This window comes from Euprymna scolopes, chromosome 28 (assembly GCF_053919585.1).
Source record: "Euprymna scolopes isolate OS-2025 chromosome 28, ASM5391958v1, whole genome shotgun sequence".
Classification (NCBI taxonomy): Eukaryota; Metazoa; Mollusca; class Cephalopoda; order Sepiida; family Sepiolidae; genus Euprymna; species Euprymna scolopes.
This window is the reverse complement of record NC_136509.1, coordinates 52,269,884-52,294,335: the sequence shown is the minus strand read 5'-3', so window position 1 is coordinate 52,294,335 and position 24,452 is coordinate 52,269,884. Positions and strand designations below refer to the sequence as shown.

Sequence of the window (24,452 nt, the reverse complement as noted above, 5' to 3'; positions counted from 1 at the left end):
ATATATGAATAAACACAATTGCCCAATTACGTTTACACATTTATTATACACTGACAAACATTTAAATAACAATAAAACGCAATACAATAGCGACAGTTCGATAAGACTCACCGACTGGTGGAAAAAATTCTCAGAGCTCACCTCGTGGTGGAACAAAGGTTCTCCTCTTCTTGAGAGGGAAAAGGCAACACGTCTGCCCGTGACCAAAGGGAAAAACCAACCAACCTTAGAGCAGGGGCAGATTACTCCTCCCCGGTGTCCTCTAATTTTTAGTCCCCTACAACACCCCCCCCCCCAAAATACGGAGTACTTTTAATTGAATGTTGTGAGAGGATTGTTTTTTTGTTTTTTTTATGTAGAGACAAAGTCTCTTAAATGGGCAGGCCATTTTACCTGTCTGCCCGAACGTGTTTTTTTATAAGGGCGTTTTTCCAATGTCACTTCGACTGGCATCCTTTGTGAGGGATCTACTTCTAAATATGCATCCTCAAGTGTTGCGGGTTTCAACCTGTCAATTGAGATATTTTGTTCTTCGTCCTTAATGAGGACGCTGAAATACTTCTTGTTTTTCTTGTTGACTTTAAAAGGTCCACGGTACGGTGGTTGCAGGGTATGCGACCTAGCTGTATCGCGGACAAACACATGTGTGCATGTCTCTAGTGCCTTTGGCACATATGTGTTAGCGCACTTGTTTATTCCTGATGGAGAATATGCCATTTTGGCCATGGTTCTTGTCAGTCTATCAACAAATGATGCAGGGTCCCAAACTTTATTTGGTGTATCACAAAAGTATTGTGCTGGCAGGCGTAGTGTGGTACCATACAGCGCTTCTGCTGCTGAGCAATTCATATCCTTCTTCACTGCTGTGCGTAAACCCAACAAAATTAGAGGAAGGTGTTCTAACCACTTTGTATTGCTGGTAAGCACTGCGCGTAAAGAGGCCTTTAGGCTGCGATGTAGACGTTCGACTGCTCCATTTGCTTGTGGATGGTATGCTGTCGTGTGTATACTTCTGGTGCCCAAAAGTCCTGAGAGTTTATGAAACAGTTTGGACTCGAACTGTCTACCTTTGTCAGTTGTCACATTTTCCGGGACACCGAATCTTGCTACCCATCCAGCGAGGAAAGTTCTGGCTGTTGTGTATGCTGTCATATCCCGCATTGGTAAGGCTTCAAACCATCTTGAAAATCTGTCGACACATGTCAAAAGATAGCATTGGCCTTCACATGTCGGAAATGGACCGGTGATGTCGAGGTGTATGCGCTTGAACCTCTCATCAGGTACTGGAAATGTGCCTAGTGGCGCACGTGTATGTCGACCGACCTTGGCCTTTCGACACTGCACGCACTTCTTTGTCCATTCTCGCACGTCTGCTTTCATCCTCGGCCAGACATACCTGTCTGTCATCAAACGTATCGACGCATTGGCCCCTGGGTGTGATAACCCGTGTACCGCGTTGAATATGTCTTTCCTTAAGGATGCTGGAACATATGGGCGCAGTTTGTTAGTGCTGATATCACACACTATTTTTCTAGGACTGTTGGGGTGTGCCATTTTCACCAGCTGCAGTGATGTTCCATTATTCTGCAGAAGCTTCTGCAGGTGCTCGTCTTTTTCTTGCTCCATAGCTAAGGTGTTGGCTTCGACGGAAGGTCCCAATGTGAAGGAGTTTATTCCTCGTGACAGTGTATCTGCTGGTATATTGTCATCTCCCTTCACGTGTCTGACATCCGACGTAAACTGTAGGATATAGTCCAACTGACGAACCTCTTGGGGAGAGTATTTGTCTGAGGAGGACTTCAGAGCGCCTAATAGAGGCTTGTAGTCAGTCACCAAGTAGAATGGCTCCTCTAGGAGCTGTCGATAATGTCTTATTGCGGAAAACGAGGCCAACAACTCTCTGGAAAATGTGCTATAGCGTGTTTCTGTGTCAGTCAATTTCCTGGAGAAGAAAGAAATAGGTCGTCAGTTCCCATTACATTTTTGCTGCAGGACTGCTCCAATTCCAGTTGCAAATGCATCTACTGCCAGGCAAAGTTCACTATCGGGTTGAATGTGGGACAGCTTTGCAGTGTCTTCTAACATGGCCTTTACTTTGTTGAATGCTGCTATTGCTTCCTCCGATAGTGTAATGCTGCAGTTCTTCACATTTGTCAGCATACCTGTCAATGGCAAAAGTACTTGGGCAACATGAGGGAGAAACCTACGATAGAAGTTAACTAATCCTAAAAATTGCCGCAACTGTCTCATTGTAGCAGGGATAGGGAAATCTCAGATGGACTTGAGTGTCTCTGGGGATGGGGAAATTCCCTTCTCTGAAATATGGTGCCCAAAAAATATAACCTCGGATTGACCAAAAGTACATTTCGATGGATTTAAAACAACACCATATTGGTTCAGGCGATCAAATACTTGGTGCACATGATCTATGTGTTCATGCCTATTCCTGCTAGCAATGAGGATGTCATCTATGTATGCACACACAAATGGCAAGTCTCGCAGAACCTGGTCTATAAAACGTTGGAATGTTTGAGCTGCGTTGCATAAACCAAATGGAACACGCAAAAATTCAAACATTCCAAACGGTGTGGTAATTGCCGTTTTGGGAATATGTTCAGGCTCCACAGGGATCTGGTGGTATGCCCAAATAAGGTCTAATTTAGTAAAGACCCTATTATTCTGGGCCACTGCTGTTATATCTTGGATATGTGGTACTGGGTACCTATCCGATTTCGTAGCGGCATTTAAAGCTCGGTAGTCCCCACATGCCCGCCATGCATTTGGACCCTTACTAACAAGATGAAGAGGCGAGGTCCATTCACTATTTGAAGGACGAACTATGCCAAGCTGCATCATCTGCTGAAATTCTGCTTTCGCAGCCTTTATTTTTTCAGGTGTTAAACGTCTGGCTTTACAATGGACGGGTGGGCCTTTTGTCTCAATGTAATGAGTTACAGTGTGTGGTAACACTTCCTTGTGAAAGGAGGGGACCGATATTGAAGGATATTCCTTCAACAGACTCAGGAAGGCTTCGTCCTGGTCTGCATGTGCTACCTGTGGACCTAATGATGTGCCAGTCCCCACCACCCCACATGCTGCAAGTTGTGTGCTTGGATCTCGGAGACACTGGCCTAACATATCTACTACCAGGCCAAATGCTTGCAGAAAGTCAGTACCCAGTATATCACTGCTTACGTCAGCCACTATGAAAACGTGGATAAATGATCTGCGTAAACCCAAGTTAAGGTCCATGCACCTCTCCCCATAAGTCCGTATTATCGAACCGTTTACAGCTCGCAGTGTTAATTTACAGGGAAGAGACCTTTTGTCAACTGATGTTGCCGGGATAAGGGAAACTTGTGCCCCACTGTCCACTAAAAACGAGATGCCTGTATTTTTATCTACAACATAAAGTAGGCGGCCAGAGCAGGATGCACCGACAGTTGATGCCGCTCTCGTCTGTCGGTTTAGGCTTTTCCCTGCCCCTTATAGTTGCAAGGTGGAATACAAGAGTTGGCATTTTCACCAAATCTCTTGTGCTTCCAACAAATAGCTTCTTGCTTGCGTTCCCGGGACTGGCTGCGACCTCCTCTGCTGCCATGTCCCTGCTTCTGATTTAATGATAGTCTGGTGATGTCTTCCGCCATTCTGTTCATACGGGCTTCCAACCGTTTTTGGCCCTCCATTAATTTTTCCAGAAGCTCGTCTCTTCCAGAGGTCTTCACGCTGGATACTGCAGGCGATTGTGTAGATAATATGTCTGCAATGTGATCTGCTATGACGGCGAGTTGTTCCACCAGTGTGGACTCGTCCTGAGCAGCGATAGCCACCTTATACTCCATCGGGATCCGTTGGAGGAAAATATGCTTAACAATGCTTTTATCCATCTCACCTTCAGCTAACTTTTGTAACCGTTTTAGAAATTGGGACGGCTTGCTATCTCACAGGGTCTCTTGTTCTAACAACTGCGAAATGCGCTTATGTGTGGAAACAGTCACAGCAGTCGTGACTCTCTCCTTAAGTACATCGTACGGCTTTTCTGTAGGTGGAGAGATTATTAACTCTTTTACCTCAGTAATTGTATCCTGAGGTAAAATGGATGCGACGTAACAGAATTTCTCTGCCTGGTTGTCAATCGATTTTTGTTTGAAAAATAAATCGAGTTGAGCAAAAAACAAAGCAAGGTCGTCGCGAACTAACGAGGCATTAACGTTACAAGTTGTCGCCATTTTTAAAAAAAATATATTTATTTATTTATTTTACCGCACTGGAAACTACAACAGTCTAGCAGCAGGGCATGGAAAGAAAGGAATAGTAATAATACAACAGGGTAAGGGGGCACAAAGACAGAACGCAACGTACTCGCCCATATCAGCCAATCCTGTATCAGGCGCCGAATTTGACAGGAATACCGACAGCCGTTTCAGGAAAGAAATTTTCCTATAAGAGATAATTTAGTTTCGAAAAAAAACTTGTTGCATTTGTTGTGCACGATTAAAACAAAACCCTAGTTCTATCCTTATTCTATCGACAAAAATATGTAAAGAATAGAAGAAAAATCGTGTTGCTGTCTTAATTACGCTACCCTACGAATTTTTATTTAGGGAATAATAATTAGAATTCTAGAAATAAAATTTACATCCTAACTTTTTCTTATTGTTCATAAAAATATTATTTTACTTTTTTTTAACAGAACTTATTTTTATGTATGTGCGTGTACATATATATTTTCTCAGAGTCACCAATTTGTTAGTTTTAACTAAACAAAAAATATATGAATAAACACAATTGCCCAATTACGTTTACACATTTATTATACACTGACAAACATTTAAACAACAATAAAACACAATACAATAGCGACAGTTCGATAAGACTCACCGACTGGTGGAAAAAGTTATCAGAGCTCACCTCGTGGTGGAACGAAGGTTCTCCTCTTCTTGAGAGGGAAAAGGCAACACGTCTGCCCATGACCAAAGGGAAAAACCAACCAACCTTAGAGCAGGGGCAGATTACTCCTCCCCGGTGTCCTCTAATTTTTAGTCCCCTACAAATTATTCCTCGCGATACCTCTTGGAGAGCATCCCACAACTCATCTTTGCTCTTAAATTGGCGTCCATTTGCATAGAGGCATCGCTTCATGATACTCCAAGGTTCTCAATTGGGTTCAAATCTGGTGAATTTGCAGGCCACTCCATCTTCCATCGCCCAGAGAACCAGAGAATACTCTTTGCTTTTGTTTGCTGCATGCGAGGAAGCATGATCCTACATAAAAATAATGGTTCTTCTGAACGTCAACCTTTGCTTCTTCAGCCATGGTTCAAAGCGTTCCTTCAGAAAAGCTATATAAGAATTTTACGTGATTTTAACGCCTTCTGGGACTCCCCATGGGCCAACTAAAGTACCTCCGATAATCCCAGCCCAAATCATTATCTCATCACCACCATGTTGGCGCCTTAAATGCTGATGACGATGTCGTCCATCTAGGACCCATCACTTGCTCCGGCCATCTGGGCTATCAAGAGCACTTCATCTGTGAACAAAGCTTTGGAAAAATCTGTTTTCCTGTTGTCCTCTGCCCATTTCTATCGGTTTTGTATGTGATGTTGCTTTAACGCAGGCTTTATCGCAGGCTTAACAGACTTTGCCACTTATTTCAGAAGGCGACATCGAGTACTTTTTGAGACATTCTTTAATCCGGCTTGGTCAAAGATTCTCGACTTGTCTGCCCAGAGTTCTTAACAACTTCACGTTTAGTTTGGAGTAGAGAACGGCGTGAAACAACTCTAGATTTACCTTTATCAGCTCTCTTACGTACCTTTGTAGGGTCCTTGACAAAGTTCTTCACAGTTTAATAGTTCTTCAGTTTGATAGTACTTTACTATCATTTTCGATATTTTGAAGGTAGTTTTCACTTTTGCCAGCTGTTCTGTAATAGGACGCTTTTTAGAACTACTCAATCCACCTTTACAACCCATTTTATTGACGAAACAAACTGTGTTAATAATTTGACACACCTCAAATACCGTGGATTCAGCAATTACGATGGCAAGTTGTTTACATTAAGCGGAACAGTACGAAAATTTCACAGTACGCGTTAGCATTGCCAACGGTTCCGAAGCATTTGATATGAAACTAGCTGTAAGTTTCTGAAACTGGTAAAAAAATGTTATCTGGGTTCAAAAACAGCCTACAGAAAATGGACTCTGATTTATGAAAGTATGATAGGTTATGAAAAGCAAGTTTTGTAAAGAGATAGCTTTGAATTTGGGGGCATCAAAACCAAAGCAAAATATGATGAAAGTAAAAATAAAATAGATAAACCACATAATTTATTATACCATACCTGTTCACACTGAAACACTTATCACAATTTTCTGTGGATCTATATTAAAAAACCTTGTTAAACTTTGTGACATATTTCCATTCTATGGAGGTCAGGCGCGAACGAACACCCCATAATTTTATCATACCATATTTTTTCAAACTGAAACATAATTATCAAAGTATACTTACGCAGATAGATATGAAAAGTCTTAATTAAAGTTTGTGCCTATTTCCATTCTATGGAGACCAGGCGCGAATGCAGACCCCACAATTTTATCATACCATCCCTATTTAAGTTAAAACATAATTATCAAAGTATTCTTATGTACATCTATATCAAAAACACTTGTAAACGTTTTTTTTTTAAATTTTTTAATTTTTTATTTCCATACTTTGTGGACCAGGCGTATACGCAGACCCCACAATTTTAATGAATCATCATTATGCCAGATCAAACATACCCATTCCTGTGTCTCGATACATCTTCTATCATTATATGTGATCAGTTTTCTATAATAGTCAACCATATAGGAGCGTATTCGTGACCAGACACACACACAGACGTTCCGCTTTATATATATATATATATATATATATATATATATATATATATACTATTTTTACGACAAACACTACTTTTGAATGCTTGAAAAATAAGTTAATTTTCTTTTAGTGAGCCCAATATTGATAATATACCATTAAATAATAAATACTTTGAAGCATTTGAAGATACAACAAAATCGATAAATAACTGAGCATTTTGCTAAAAATACGATAATTTCTTTCGATAATTTGTTATTACGTAATATTATCTCACCTATGGTCTACCCAAAGTTGTTTGTTTTTACAAACAGTAGTTATCTCACCCTTTTTCTTTTTGCCATGACTTGCGCTTGACTTAGTTTAAAATGTAAGGGATTGCATTTACTACATTCTCTCGTCCAGAAACATTTGGCCTTGATGGCAAGACAGGGTCAAGACGACCAAGCGTGATACTAGATGCAGGACTTGTCTCCAACACATACGCCGCCTAGCATTCCCAAAATGGTTACCCATCTGGTACTAGCCAGCCTCAGCGTTGCTTATATAGGCAATAAACACACAGAGACACACACACACACAGACACACAGACACACACATATATATATATCGCTTATGAAAAAAGAATTAAACCCTCATAAAATTGATTCTTCACTTAATTGTAAAAACAAGCGTTAAAAATACATGGAAATTTACAGGACTAAATGAACTTATTTTGTCCTTTTAAGGCTACCGTAGTTTCTTCAAAACTATCATTAAATTTTTGGATTTTTAAATTCCGCCACGCGAAATCTATAAAATGAGATAAAAGATAAAATTATTTGAAATTCAGGTTAGGGTTATGTTATAAATATTTTTCATGTTTTTATAGCAAATCATCCTAAATCTTATTTAGACAAAAAAAAATTGATTGGTTCAAAAACCTTTAAAAAATATTCATCGAGACAAAAATGGCGGTGAATGAGGTGTTTTTGGAAAATGCAAAATTTTAAATTTTATCAAAAATAGTAGAAAAAGTTTTATATCATTTTGCTTTTCATATGATAAAATTCAGGCTTTTATCTTTCTGGAAAAAAAGTTGCTCAAGAATACTGGATTTTAATGGATTTTAATTCGTTTTAAAAAAACAACAACTTGGTTTTTCTTACATATATTTGAGCGAGCCTAATATTTATCTATCTGTATATATATATATATATATATATATATATATATATATATATATATATATATATATATATATATATATAAGAGCAAATAGTTAATAAAACATATTAATTGAATATTATATTGAACTTTTTCTTATTTTTGTATTTTAATTTTCACTTCCTAAGCGATGAAGAGGAGAGAGGCATTAGCCCCATTATTTTTGTTTCTGCGTCGCCCTTTTTTTCTTTTTTATGGGGCATATTTTATTTATTTATTTATTTATTTTTTTATTAAATATTTAAATATTTTATTTACATATTTAAAAAATATTTTACGTGCATAAAATATATCCATGGACACGTATTTCTGGGTATAGTTGATCTAGTTTGGTGACTGGTGATACACAGCAACACGTTTTTATGGATATATTTTATGTATGTAAAATACATTTAAATATTTAATAAATAAAATAATGATAAAATAAATAAAAATACGTCCCATCAAGAAAAAGGGTGCAACGCGAAAATAAAAATAATGGTGAGGAGGGATCTCTCTCCTAAGTCAGGAGGCAAAATCTGAAAAGAGGCCTAGAAATAACTTTAGGTGGTACGGAATGTTAGGAGCAGGCATTCATGTTAGACTGTTAGAGGGGTTCATACTGAAGGTTTTCAGGTGGATGCCCATTCAATTAGGCTTTTATTAATTTTTTAGAGCAAAAACAAAATGGCCGCCATGGTCGAAAATACAGTACTATTATAATGTGACATAGCTCCATATCTATTTGAGATAATGTTATGAAATTTGCTGTAATTGGAGATAATATTATTTGTGATGTATATTAAACTTTGTTTAGTAAGAATTCCATATTTTTATACATTTAAAATGATTTTATTATCACTTTTTAGCCAAATTTCTGACGAACTTCATTGGGTCATTCTATCTCAATTCACCTGGCAATTACACCCACTAACTCTGAATTACTTGAAAATTGGCACAAAATTTCCTCTTGGAGAGTTAAGATGATTTGCCAAATTATTTGGTTGTAAACATTATGGTTCAGATTTTAGGGGGGTGTAAAGTTTGCATATTTAGCTACTAAATGTAAGCCATGAAACGTCACAAAATTTCAATGTTATCTAAATTTTTAAAAAACACTTCCACAAATTCAATATTTCTGAAATTTGGTAGGTAAAACATTTAGAGACTGTATAATCCAAATATTTAATTATTTTAACTCTATATTGAATAGAAAAAATATTTTGTTCATCCAAAAGCAGCCCCCCCCCCCTCCAACATTAGTCAGGAGGCAAAATCTGAAAAGAGGCCTAGAAATAACTTTAGGTGGTACGGAATGTTAGGAGCAGGCATTCATGTCAGACTGTTAGAGGGGTCCATACTGAAGGTTTTTCAGGTGGATGCCCATTCAATTAGGCTTTTATTAATTTTTTAGAGCAAAAACAAAATGGCCGCCATGGTCGAAAATACAGTACTATTATAATGTGACATAGCTCCATATCTATTTGAGATAATGTTATGAAATTTGCTGTAATTGGAGATAATATTATTTGTGATGTATATTAAACTTTGTTTAGTAAGAATTCCATATTTTTATACATTTAAAATGATTTTATTATCACTTTTTAGCCAAATTTCTGACGAACTTCATTGGGTCATTCTATCTCGAAAATACAGCACTTATAACTGACATAGCTTCATGTGTATTTAAGATAAAATCATGAAATATTTTTAATATAATTTTATTATCACTTTTTATTCAAATCAAAGATGAAAACCATTGTAAAATTATGACAAAATCACCGATTTTTAAAATTTATGATGTTATCATAACATTTATAAGATAGTCTCATGCTAAAATAACCAAAAAACATGAAAATATAATCTAGTCTGAATCATCATGGACACAGTTCAAAGGATTTCGACAAGTTTCCGCAGAACAACCACAACCGGTGGTGCATCTCAGTTTTTTCAGACGACAACTGCATCTTTGAGATTCACAATTCTTGCACTGGCATTGTGTGAGTTTAAGGTAAATCTCTGGCAATGGCTCATCGCTCATCAGATGAGGCAGTATATTTCCAGTTGTGCCATCCTGATTCCATCCATTTCCAACCGGGGTACAAATGTCTGGACATGCGATCAGTGGAGAGAGCCAAACTTTACACTGATAATGTGCTCGCTATATGTGCAACTTCAAGGAAGACCGAGTTGGTAGTAACCTCTCGGGATCTTTGGAACCCTTGAGGAACATTTTAAAACGCACATTATTGATTTTTGTGTCATTTTCATTGTTGGAATAGAGCCTGCAGATGAATTTCTCTACATCAGTCAGAGTTTGTTCCGTGAGTGTGCCGCGTCCAAGTCCATCCAGTAAGGGACCATAACTGGTGAATGTTTTCCAGGCTGTTGTTTTGCCAATGCCACAAAATTGGCTGACTGTGTCACAGCCTGATATGGCATGGAATCCGGGAAGGTTGCGACGAAGAACAGGATCAAGCACTACATTGTGTACAGCAACAAAACTCCTATCCTTTACTGTTCCTGTCTGGAATCAGATCTCTCTGGTTAGGTAACTGGCAAAGTGAACAAGGAGGACAAGAATGTCTGTGTCTCTGGAACTAATGACCAAGATCTGTAACACATTTACAATGTAACAGTATTCTGGTATCAGCTTCGTCGTGGTTACACTTTAAGGAATTGACGTTTGTTCTACGGGATGATTCTGCAGCCATCCTGTCATGGAATCCTCCAGAAGTCACAACATCGCATTCTTTTTGTGTTAATTTTGCTTGACGAATCAGCTCCATACTCAAGAAGTGTTCTAAATCTTTTTTGTTCTCTGGGAGGTCAATAAACTGTCTCCAGTTAACAGGTAATGGTACGTCCCTGTTATTCACTTTGCGATGTATTGGCCGGCTTTTTCCAATCCGAGAAATTCGAGTGGTATCCTTGATGGTATGTGCTTCATACCGATCAAATACGACATCGACTCTGGAGCATGATTGACTAAAGTGACTAAAGACTGAGGTCGACAAGGTAACTTCTGAAGCTCATGAAGTTCCAGAGGGACTTTCAACGACTTAGATTTCCCAAGAGGAAGAATGTCCTGCTGTTTCTGTTTGGGTACTCCTCTCTGATACACAACCATTTGTGTCGCATGAAATGTTCCCATGCCATCCAATGTTTCTTCAATAATGTCAATTTTGTCTGCAGCATAATGACAGAACTTGTTTAGTGACACGTTCGATGGAATAGGCGTGTTTTTATTATCTGCAAACTGTTGCAGATAGTGAACTCCAAGAGTTGTGTCCAGTCTACGCACCTGGTCATAACTGGCACAGTGCCCAGCGTGATGGATAAGTTCAACGAGCGATTTCGACCGGGTCGCCTGATGAATTGCCAGGCCTAGTCCAACATGTTTTGGTGTAAGCCTTTTACGTTTCGTGACAGCATAGACAAGGTCTTGACTGATGCTCAATGCAGTCCATTTCACAAAGTCGTCATCTTCCTCTCTGTCCACTTTCTCTGACAGCAAAATACCGAGAAAAAGAAACAAGCTCTCTGGAATAATTTGTTCGGCATTTTCTTTGCTGACAGATATGCAGTTATCAAGTCCAGGGTGAGATTTTATGTCACTTCTAATGCGTAATGCACAGTGATGCAAAGTTAGCATTGCATCTGTCTCTGATTGTGAGAACTGGGTTTGCCTGAGATCATTCACAAATGTGTTGGTCTCCATTTCCTCAGATTTATTTTCCAATGTCTGAACAGCAATCTTGGATGACTGTGTAGAAAACAACAGCTGTGGTTGATGTGGATTAAGTTGTGGTACAAAGTATATTTGCCCGGGAAGAATTCGGTGCAGTTTCTCTTTAAGGTGGAATCTATTATCCCGGTATGATCCAGCTTCAATGCCAAATTCTCTGCGTAAGGAAGAGTACCTATCTCAAACATCATTCAGCGAATAGATATCACCTCGTGCCAATCCAGTTGACACTTCTGACGCGACTTTGTTAAAGCATATATCTCTGGCCGTTTCAGCTGTAATTGTATAGGACTTGGATGCTTTTCTATTGAACTCGACGTAACACTGAAGATGATACCTGGCATCTGCCGCTACAAGATCAGTAACTCCTGCTAGACGACACTGCATAACATGGCTCGTTTGAGCTCCTTCAAGAATTTTGTCAGAAACTTCAAAAGTGGCAACTAAGTATGTTTCTTTGTTTCTTTGTTGCTTTTCTTTTGGCAGAAGATGCACAAGTCAGTGTTCATAGTGGAAGATTTACTGCGTAATGAAGGTTTTCGTGGTGGACTCTCAGATGCACTGCTTGAGGTAATGGTGCGTTCATACTTTGTTCTGAGCCGTGTTAGTTTTAAGGAACTTGTGAAGGTAGAATAACAGTCTTTGTGATTGATGACTTTAATCTCTTTAATGATTTTCTCAAAATCAATGGCTTGAATTCTTTCTATAGTGCGGAAGTTTTCAGAATCATTGTACTTCTTGCGTTCTACAGCAGCTATGCGGGCCCTTTGAATTCTAACCTCTCCAAGATTTCTAATAGGTTTCTTTGGGTCTTTCTTCTGACAAAAAAGGCACAGGGTCCAATCAATACTTGTACCGGAAGACTTCTGAGAGCTTTGGGTGCTCACACTCGACTCCATATTGAAGCTCAGCTCAACTCAGAACATGCTGTTGGAGAATAAGAACAAATAAAAATTATGCAAATTAGCACATTATCATACTCTAAAGATCACTAGCTTAACTAATCAAATGTGTTCATGCTTTTTTTTTAATATCTATTTGATAAGCTCATAAACAACATCTACAGCGAATGGCACTATCATCTTTCCCTTTCTCATGGAAAAAACGAAGAAAGATAACAAAATGGCAGTACCCGATACACGGACACTAGTGGGAGCCGACAGATAATAATAATAACTTATTATATATTACATTCATCACATATATAAACTTCTTATACATAGATTAAGTACAAGTGAATAAAATAAAAGATTTTAAGAAAATCATTTTTCGCTTTGGCAGCCATTTTGTTTTTTTGCAATAATTATCTTCCAAATTAGGCAAAGAACCTCACCAAATTCTTTGGAGAACTTAAACAATCATATAGTTGATGCTATAAAAAAGAAGTTTTATGACAATTGAATGAGATGTATTTTCTCTATACTGACCGTAAGCGTCTTAGGTCTAAAAATTAATTTGGGGGGGGGGGCTGCTTTTGGTTGAACAAAATATTTTTCTATTCAATATAGAGTTAAAATAATTAAATATTTGGATTATACAGTCTCTAAATGTTTTACCTACCAAATTTCAGAAATATTGAATTTGTGGAAGTATTTTTTAAAAATTTAGATAACATTGAAATTTTGTGACGTTTCATGGCTTAAATTTAGTAGCCAAATATGCAAACTTTACACCCTCCTAAAATCTGAACCATAACGTTTACAACCAAATAATTAAAATAATTTAAATAATAAGAGGAAATTTTGTGCCAATTTTCAAGTAATTCGGAGTTAGTGGGTGTAATTGCCAGGTGAATTGAGATAGAATGACCCAATGAAGTTCGTCAGAAATTTGGCTAAAAAGTGATAATAAAATCATTTTAAATGTATAAAAATATGGAATTCTTACTAAACAAAGTTTAATATACATCACAAATAATATTATCTCCAATTACAGCAAATTTCATAACATTATCTCAAATAGATATGGAGCTATGTCACATTATAATAGTACTGTATTTTCGACCATGGTGGCCATTTTGTTTTTGCTCTAAAAAATTATTAAAGGCCTAATTGAATGGGCATCCACCTGAAAAACCTTCAGTATGGATCCCTCTAACAGTCTGACATGAATGCTTGCTCCTAACATTCCGTACCCCCTAAAGTGAATTTTCAAGATTTTGCCTCCTGACTACCTCTTCGCCGCTTAAGAAACGAAAGTTAAAATACAAAAAGAAGCAACGGTTCAAAATTGCTTATATATTGCTAAATAATAACAACAGCATTAAGATTTAAAACAGGGATAAAAAGTGTAAATGAAATTCGCCAAGGCGTCGTGCCTCAATGGTACTTCTTCTTCTTCTTCTTCTTCTTCTTATTATTATTATTATTATTATTATTATTATTATTATTATTATTATTATTATTATTATTACTATTATTATTATTATTATAACCATCATTAATATTATTATTTGACTATATTTATTATTTTTGTTTCAACTACTACTATTATTATAACTATTAACAATATGATTATTTTTACCGTTCAACACATTCGTTTCAATTATTATATATATGCTTTTATGTGTGTATATTTATATATGTGTTTATATATATATATATATATATATATATATATATATATATATATATATATATATATATATATATATATATATATATATGTTTGGTAGTATTGGTGTAAACGCATACATTTATGTATATGCTTTACTATGAGACTCTGGTCAAAATTACTATATTTATTATTATTATTATTATTATTATTATTATTAGAACTATTAATAATAATATTATTTTTATCGTTCAAAACATTTGTTTCAGTTTCTAAACTGCCGGACGATATGACCGCTAATGCGTTGAAGATTTTTTAAAAATAATTCAACATTCTGCTTCCACAATCGGTAAAAATAATTCACGTGAACTTTTTCAAACATTGTTGCAAGGAATAAATGTAGCCCAAAATACAAATTTCCAGTTTGTTTGTTTTTTTACGTCTTTAATTTTTATTTCGCTACATTTTTGTGATCAAGAGCGGGAGACTGCTTGAAATATAAACAATATAAAATATTAAAAACAACATCGTTTTTATACTTCAAAAATCCTCATAACCTTCAAGTTACTATTTTATAATACTATAATTACTATAAAGTGTAGCAGAGCGCGTATGAGCGCGTTGGAAAATATCAGCAGCAGCTGTAAGAAAAAAAAGACATATAGAAAATAGGAAGTGTGTGCGAACTAGCGTCTGAAGAAAGAGAAACAGTTCAGAGAAGAAGAAAAGTATACGTATAAGAAAATGGACGTTTAAAATCGAGGATGAGAATAAGCCGGCTGTGGCGAGCATGCGGTCGAGGGAAGGAGAAACGTGCCAGATAGATGGACATGTGACAGATGGCCTGTTTCTCCCTTTCAGCTCTGTTCAGACCTCCATCATTAGAGACACTCACTTCAACCAAGGTTGCCACTCTCTCTGACTTATTCCATATAACTATGTCAGGTTTGACAGCAGCATTTTCAAGGTAGGTGGCTGTAGAGATTACATGGTCGTAATATATAGTATATAAGTTATTTCCAACTGTTCTTTCAAATTGATGTTGCCAGGACTTGCTGCTACACTGGATGTTTAATTTTTTACAGATGGTCCAGTAGAGGTACTTACATACTCCATCATGTCTCGCTGTGTAGTAGCCGTCCCCCAAAAGAATCTTGCAACTTGATGCCAGATGACTCACACTTTCCAATTCTGTGTGGCAGAACCTGCATTTTGTTGTCATTACTGAGACCTGCTATCTTCTTGAATGCATTCGTTATTCAAGAAGATGGCAAGTCTCAGTAATGGCAATAAATTTTCATGAGTATAGTTGCTTCTATAATAACTGGAATGATAAAGATCTTCCTAAGATTCCAGCTTCTTTTCATGTCATGCATAAAACCTTGGTATTTTATTATTTTTTACGTCTCAACTTTGTTTAACCCAGCATCATTCGTGATTTCTACTATGGTTTCCTCTTTCTCCTTCTTATACAGTATGCCAGAGTTAATGTGTCTATGTAAATATGGTTATATTAGGTTAAGAAAAAAGTTATTGTGGAATTTAAAATTTTGATTTCAAATGATGTATTTTCAAATAAGTTTTTGTTATACCTTTACCTTATATATCATTTTAAAGAGCGTTTTTCGTTCTATCCAATTGTTTAAATTACAATCGTTTTAAAACAATTTTGTCTTCTTTTCAGAATGTTGAATAAAAGATGGAAGAAAAAAGCAAATTCGCACAATTTTTGCATTTCAATTCAAGCTAGGCTGAAAAGCTGCTGAAACAGCTTGTGATATCAACGAAGCATTTGGCCCAGGAACCACTGCTGAACGTATAGAACAATAGTGGTTTAAGAAATTTCGTGGCAGCAACGACAGTCAAAGATGATGAGCATAGTGGTCGGCCATCAGATCAACGATCAATTAAGAGCCTTAGCTGAAGCCAATTCATGCTCAATTGTTCGAGAAATTGCTTCTGAATTAGAGGTAACATATACGATGATTTCCAACCACTTGAGAGAAATTGGAAAGACAAAAACCTTGATAAATTGGTGCCTCACAAACTGAATGGCAACCAAAAGAAACGCCGTTATGAAGTGCCATCTTCCCTTCTTTTATACAACAAGAATGATCCTTTCTTGACCGAGTTGTGACTTGTTATGAAAAGTTGGTTGTTTACGACAATCGACGATTCTCAGCTCAGTCAATGCCGATGAAGTTCCACAACACTTCCCGAAGCTAGAGTTGCACCAAAGGAAGGTCATACTGACTGTCCGGTTATTTGTGACTGGTCTCATCCATTGCAGATTTTTGATTGCAGATGAAACCAGTATGGCAGAGAAATACTGTCTACAAATGGATGAAATGCATCAGAAACTTCGACACCAACACCCAACCCTAGTCAACAGAAAAGGTCTAATTCTCCTCCACGACAATGCCTGACCACATATTGTTAAACCTATGCACTGTTCGTAACTTGCCCTATGTGTGAATGTACTTTATGTAAAATTTCAAATGTTTCGATCAGAAATTGTCTAATTTCGTAGAGACCGCAGAGGTAATTTTTTAAAAAATTTGACCCCAATTTTGACCCCTTAACATTTATGGTTTTGGTCTCAAATCAAAATAAAAAGTTTGACCAATGTCCAAGTTACCTAATCTAAAATTTCAAGTGTTTAGACCCAAAATTGGCAGAGGAGTTTGGTAGAATCTGCAAAGGTCAACTCTTTCAATTTGTCAGCCAAATTTTCGCCCCCAAACTGATTAAAATGCTTGGCGCATGTCTGAATACCCGTTATGTAAAATTTCAAATGTTTAGGCACAAAATTGGAGGTCAATTTTTTTTTTAACTGTGACCCCAATATTGGCCCTTTAACATTCATTGTTTTGGTCTTTTGTTTTACTGAATGAAAATAGAAAAAAAATTTACAATATAGCTGAGAAGGTGATCTATGAACTATAATAATTGTTTAAAATTTGGTCAAAAAATGAGTGAACGGTGAAGTTTTAAAGCAGTTCTAAATGTCTAAAACTGCCACTTAACCATATATTCAAGCACTACGTTGTTTGAACGACATATATATTAATATTATATATATTTATTTAATATTTAATAATTATTTAATAATTATTATAGTAATTAATTATATATATATATATATATGCATATATATGAATATATATATATATATATATGCGTGTGTGTGTGTGTGTGTGTGTGTGTGTGAATATCTAGGCGTATACAGTCCTGGACAAAATCATAAGACCACTTAAGAAAGTAAGCGTTTACGCATATTATCAAATTTTTAATCAAACAAATGGTTGAAACCATTGCCAAAAGGGAAAATATGATGGAAAAAAATGAAATCTGCTTCATTCGAAACCTTTACCCTGATCTAATAATTATTTTTTAAAAACAAACATTTTCACCTGGTCAAAATGATAAGACCACTTTAATAAAATCAGCTAGTTTTGAAAAAATCAATACGAAAGCTTTCTATCTTACTAAAAGCAACTTGTTAGTGGATAAAAAAACATCTTACTAAATTATAAATGACAAAAGGGAAACCATTATCAGAGTTTGAGAGAGGAAGGATCTTTGAGCTTAATAGGGGTGGACTCTCCTATAGATCCAGATCAATATGGGCACAAAAAGAGTCCAGGTCGACCAAAAAACATAACCCCATAACTGGATCGCCGTATCAGAAGGAATTTTAAAAAAAACTTCAGTATGAGCTCAAGTCGATTGAAAAGCTAAACAGCAGCAGAATGTAGCCCTAAAACCATCAGAAAATGAAGGGTTGCAATCATTTAAAGCGACTGCAGAAACCACGTCTTCTTGAACAGCACAAAATTAACCGACTTAAATATGCTGCCAAATACCAGACTTGGGATGAAGAGAAGTGGGAAAATGTAATTCTCTCCAATGAGAAAACGTTTAATCTAGATGGTCCAGATGGATTTCAACACTATTGGCATAATAAAAATTTGCCCAAAGAGACTTTTTCAACTTGGCATAGTGGAGAAGGGTCTTTAATGATCCGGGGTGCTTTCTCGTCAGCTGGACCCTAAAGTTGCAAGTAGTGAAAGGCCGGCAAACATCATTGAAGTACATTTCAATGCTTGAAAATGCTTCTATCAGGACTGAAGCTCCACGTCTGTGTGGAAGACATTGGATTTTCCAGCAAGACAACGCTGCAATCTACACTTCTCGACAAGCACGAGAATACTTTTCTTTAAATAATATAGAATTGCTAGATCATCCAGCATGTTCTCCAGACCTCAATCCCATTGAAAATCTTTGGGGATGGATGGCAAAAGAAGTGTTCAAGGATGGAGCCCAGTATGATTCGATAAAGGAAATTTCTGATTCAGTTTTCAGTACATGGGATAAAAAACTTATTCGCAAGCATGCCAAAGAGAATTTTTGAAGTAATTCGTAATAATGGAGGCTATACTAAATACTGAGACTCTTTTTAGTAATTTATAATTGCCTTTTGTTAGATAGATTATCAGTGGTTTTATCATTATCATTATACCAGGTGAAAATGTTGTTTTTTTAAAAAATAATTATTAGATCAGGGTTAAGGTTTCGAATGAAGCAAATTTCATTGTTTTTCCATCATATTTTCCCTTTTGGCAATGGTTTCAACCATTTGTTTGATTAAAAATTCGATAATATGTGTAAACACTTACTTTCTTAAGTGGTCTTATGATTTTGACCAGGACTGTATATATATATGTATATATATATATATATATATATATATATATATATATATATATATATATATATATATATATATACACTTGTGCCCGATATTATTCATACCCCACCTTGAAAATTGAGTTTATTATGTGTAACTTTGTAAGAATTTATTGTTTACGTCCATATTGATACATATTCTTAATAAACCTCTTCTGATCATTTTCGTCATTTTAAAATCTCGGGATACTCGTAATAAAAGAAATATACAGCTATTTATAAAATCTGCAATGTTCAAAAATAATCATACCCCCTTATTTTTTCAGTATTAATCGAATTTCTGACTGTTTGTTTCCTGTTTGATTCTTATTTTGAATGCTTTTATACAACCTTTGATTAATTTCATTTCGTTTTTTGCATTTTTCAGAAATTAAAATGATATCAACTGAAAACCAATAAAAGAATAAAAATTATTAGAATGGGGAAGAAAAAAGAGCTTAGTAATGATCTTAGGACTAAAATTGCGAATTCACATAAGGATGGTTTAGGTTACAAGTCAATTTCCAAGAAATTTGAGGTCCCTACAGTAACAGTACAGAGCATCATCAAAAAATTCCAGAGCCACCACACAACAAACAACTTGATTGGTAGAGGAAGGAAAAGGAAACTGTCTGCTAGAGCCACCAGGAATATTGTAAGAAGTGTTAATGCAAATCCAACCACCACTACTAAGGACATTTTAGAAAATCTGGAGTCTTCTGGCATAAAAATATCAAGGCAAACATTGCAAAGGACTCTGCATGAAAATGGTCTGAAAGGAAGAAGACCAAGAAGGACTCCATTGCACACCGGAAAACACCTTGCAGCACGTCTAAAGTTTGCTAGGACCCATGTGAATTCTCCAGAGTCCGTTTTCTCAAGTATTTTGTGGACTGACGAAACAAAAATTGAATTGTTTGGCCATATGGATGCTTCTTACGTTTGGAGGAAGAAAGGAGAAGCTTACAACCCAAAGAACACCATACCCACGATGAAACATGGTGGTGGTAGCCTAATGTTTTGGGGCTCCTTTTCGGCTAGTGGTCCAGGTAGTTTGGTCAAGATAGATGGAACCATGAAGAAGGAGCAATATTTGGAGATACTCCAGAAAAACATTAGACAGGATGCGGAGAATCTCAATTTAGGACCAAACTGGGTCCTTCAACAGCATAATGATCCAAAACATACTGCCAAAATAGTCAAGAAATGGTTTGAGGATAATCAAATTAATGTTTTGGAATAGCCTTGCCAGAGTCCCGACCTGAACCCTATCGAAAACCTCTGGCACATATTGAAAACTGAGGTTAAAAAGCGGAAACCTAGAAATTTGAGGGATTTGGAGAACTACTGCATTGAAGAATGGTCAAAAATCAGTGTTGATGCTTGTAAAAACCTTGTTGATAAATATCCAAAACGGTTACAGGCAGTTATTAAGAATAAAGGGCATGCTATTGACTATTAGTAAGAGAGGTATGAATAATTTTGAACTAATGCCATTATTGTTTTTCTTTGTATAATGTTTCAAACTTGCATAATTTATTTATTTGTTGAGTTTAAATTAAATGCCTATGCTTGATTTATTGTCTGAAATCCCTTTAATATTGTCTACCTTCTGGTTTGAGCAATATTCTTATAGAAATCTCAAAGATACGAGGGGTATGAATAATATCGGGCACAAGTGTATATATATATGATTGTTGAGCTGGATTAAATCCGACGATATGAAATAAAATGGAGGTGGAAGGACTTGGATACTCAACGTTTCGCCCGATTTATGCGGGCTTCTTCAAGAGGGATGGTCATTGACGAGAGAGTCGGAGGATTGGGGCTATATATAACACGCTGCTCTCCCCCATCATTATATATAGCCCCAATCCTCCGACTCTTTCGTCAATGACCATCCCTCTTGAAGAAGCCCGCATAAATCGGGCGAAACGTTGAGTATCCAGGTCCTTCCACCTCCATTTTATTTCATATATATATATATATATATATATATATATATATATATATATATATATATATATATATATATATGTATGTATATATATGTATGTATATATATATGTATGTATATATATGTATGTATATATATAAATGTATGTATATATATATGTATATATATATGTATATATATATGTATATGTATATGTATATATATGTATATATATGTATATATATATATGCATATATATATACATGAATATTTAAGTAAGTGTATATGTCTATGCATATGTGTACGTATATGTGTGAGTATAAACGCATGTTAATGTAAAAAGGTATCTGTATGTACTGTATATGAGTGTAAGTGTACATTTGAGTGTATATGGATGTGAAGGTGGGAGCTGGTGATGTCTTCGTGTGTGGGTCTCACGTGACCGTGGATTCGATTTTCAAATGGATTACATGAGTATAATGGGAGCTTAGAATAGTTGGCATTAAGTGTCGTTACGATTAAAGCAGAGGGTTTTAAATAATATGTGAATAAAAAGACGCAATGAATAAAATAATTTTAACAAAAGATAATAAAAGAGTATTTTTTATTTTATAAATCCTTGTTCAACCACTCCTCTCACCCGCTTTTCGTTTACCTTCCATTTTTCTCTCTACTTTTCTTTTTAGTATAATTGGATAAAAACTTTTCTAAAATTCTACATATTTTTTAATTTGATTTCAAGGCCTTAAGACGCGATATCTCTGAAAAGAGGCACTGGAAAAACATGTATGCATATATATAGCCAATAAAGTTTGTATAAATATACATATTATATATATATATATATATATATATATATATATATTATATATATAATATATATATATATATATATATATATATATATATATATATATATATATATATATATATTAGGTTGATGTAGAAACAATATGGTTTTCTCACATATGTTACTTTTATACTTTCTTTTTTAATTAATTCCTTGATATATATATAGCCATGATATATATCATTTTGAAGCGTGTTTTTCGCTCTATCGAATCATGTTATTCGTTACCGTTCTTAATCTCTTCATTCATTTTTTTGCAGGCTTTTCAAATCAGCATGATCTTCTTGTTCCAGTTCAAACTAGGCCGAAAAGCTGGTGAGAAACCTTGTAATATCAATGATGCGTTTGGCCCAGGAACCACTAACAAACGTGTGGCACAACGGTGGTTCAAGAAATTTTGCAATGGTGACAAGAGCTTCGAAGATGAAGATGGTTGTAGCCGTCCAACTGCGGTTGATAATGAACATTTAAAAGCCTTAATTGAAGCTGATCATTGCAAAACTACACCAGAAGTTGCTGTTGAACTCGAGTTCAAGCACTCAAAAAACCGTTCACCATTTAAAGCAAATAGGGAAGTAAAAAAGTTGGATAAATGAGTGCCGCATGAATTGAACGGTAATCAAAAAAATCGTCGTTTTGCTATGTCTTCTATGTTCATTCTGTGCAAGAAAAACGACCTATTTCTCGAGCGAATTGTGACTTGTGATGAGAAGTGGATCTTCTACGATAATCGTCGAAATTCAGTACAGTGGTTGGATTCTGGAGAAGCTCCACAACACTTCCTGGAGCCGAAATTGCACTAAAGAAAGGTTATAGTGACTGTTTAGTGGTCTGCAACCAGTCTCATCCATTACAGCTTCTTGAATCCAGGCAAAACAATTACGGCAGAGAAATACTACCGACAAATTGACAAAATACAGTATATGTGCCTGAGATATGAAGGAACCAATTCTCCTCCATGACAACGCTCGCCTGCATGTTGCTCAACTGGCCCTGCAGAAGCTGAACGAATTGGCCTACAAGACTCTGCCTCATATACATATTCACCAGACCTCTCGCCCACCGATTATCACTTTTTCAAGCATCTTGACAACTTCCTGTGTGAAAAATGCTTTAAAATGATACCGAATCGCTTCCAGAATTCCGGATTTCTATGCTAATGAAGTGAATAAATTTGTTTCTCGTTGGTAAAAATGTTTCGATTCTAATGGTTATTATTTTGATTAATAAAGTTTATTATGAAAAGAGTTATGATCTTTTTTTAAGTTGAACGTCAAAAAATGACATTATTTTTGCACCAACCATATATATATATATATATATATATATATATATATATATATATATATATATATATATGACAGAAAAAGCTAGGCACCCATAGAAACAGACTATTTCAATAAACATAAAATTTATAAAACAAGATGAAAAATAAATGGTCACAAATTTAATAACTAATACTTGGTTGACATTCTCTTTGCTGTTTTTAATGCTAGGACCCTTCTAGGCATGGCATTGATCAGTTGACGAATATCATATCAAACTTTCACGTACAAGCTTTTGCCACTTCAGCCTTGGCAGAGTAGGTTCTTCCGACATGTCGATGTTGATTTGCGGGACTTTCAAATTGATCTTTGTAAAGTTCCTGAACCTCTTCCGTGTCTTATGTTGAAGGTGCTTGCCATTTTCTAGCTCTCCATAAAATAATTCTTTCAGCAGCCTACAATCTTTCATTCAAACCACGTGGCCCACCCAATGCATGAGATCTGATTACAAGGGTCTCAATACTAGAGGAACATGTTCTCACAAGGACCTCGGTGCCAGGTCTTTGTGCTTGCCACTTGATGTTTAAGATACGTCTCAAGTATTTTAGTGGTGAAATCGTTCAAGCCATTTAATGTGCCTTTGATGCAATGTTCATGTCTCCCGTGAATACAACAGCGTGATTAGCACACACGTCTTGTAAGCATAGATCCTTGTACTGCCTGTGATGCCACGGTCAGATCACACTCTATTCACTAACTTTCCAAAAGATACAGCGACATTCTGAATTCGTATGTTTTTGACAGAGAATTACTAAGGTAGACAAATGAATCGACAACCTCTAGCCTGCACCACAGACCATAATATTCAGCTCCACATATGATTCGCCCAGTGCAGGAGTGAATATCGCCTTTCTTTTAAACAGATTGATCTTCAGACCAAAATCAGTACAGTGCAGGAATCAGCAAAGCGAGCCATTATATCGGCCTCAGTGGGTGACAAAAAAAAAACCCAGCATCATCTGCATGCAGTAGCTCTTTAACTAAGACATGATGCAGCTTGGTTCTGGTATTAAACCTTCTATTAAAATAAATAAATAAATATATATATATATATATATAATTTTCCCTTTGGCCAATTTGGTATCCCCAAATGAGCAGCACCATATGTAATGTTTTTGTTTTTAAAATATAATTATCCACTGACATGTTTTTCGTCATCTACAACTCATCAGAGTGGCTGAATCTAGCGAGATTTGAAATCGGGACCCCATGATGTGAAGCCTAAACCTCTTCCACTGGGCTATCTTGTACAATGACAG

At 36.0% G+C, this 24,452-nt stretch overlaps 1 protein-coding gene across 3 annotated transcripts in view; it reads left to right on the top strand.

Moving 5' to 3' along the window:
• The window catches only part of LOC145249618 (histone-lysine N-methyltransferase SETMAR-like), a 185,997-nt gene extending 162,935 nt beyond the window's left edge, over window positions 1-23,062 (top strand). For all 3 annotated transcript variants that reach the window (XM_080111343.1, XM_080111345.1, XM_080111344.1), the window contains exon 2: window positions 22,129-23,062. In XM_080111343.1, the coding sequence (XP_079967469.1) occupies window positions 22,129-22,464 (336 nt within the window). In that variant the 3' untranslated portion in view covers window positions 22,465-23,062. The remainder of the gene's footprint in view (window positions 1-22,128) is intronic.
• Window positions 23,063-24,452: the final 1,390 nt, after the last annotated feature.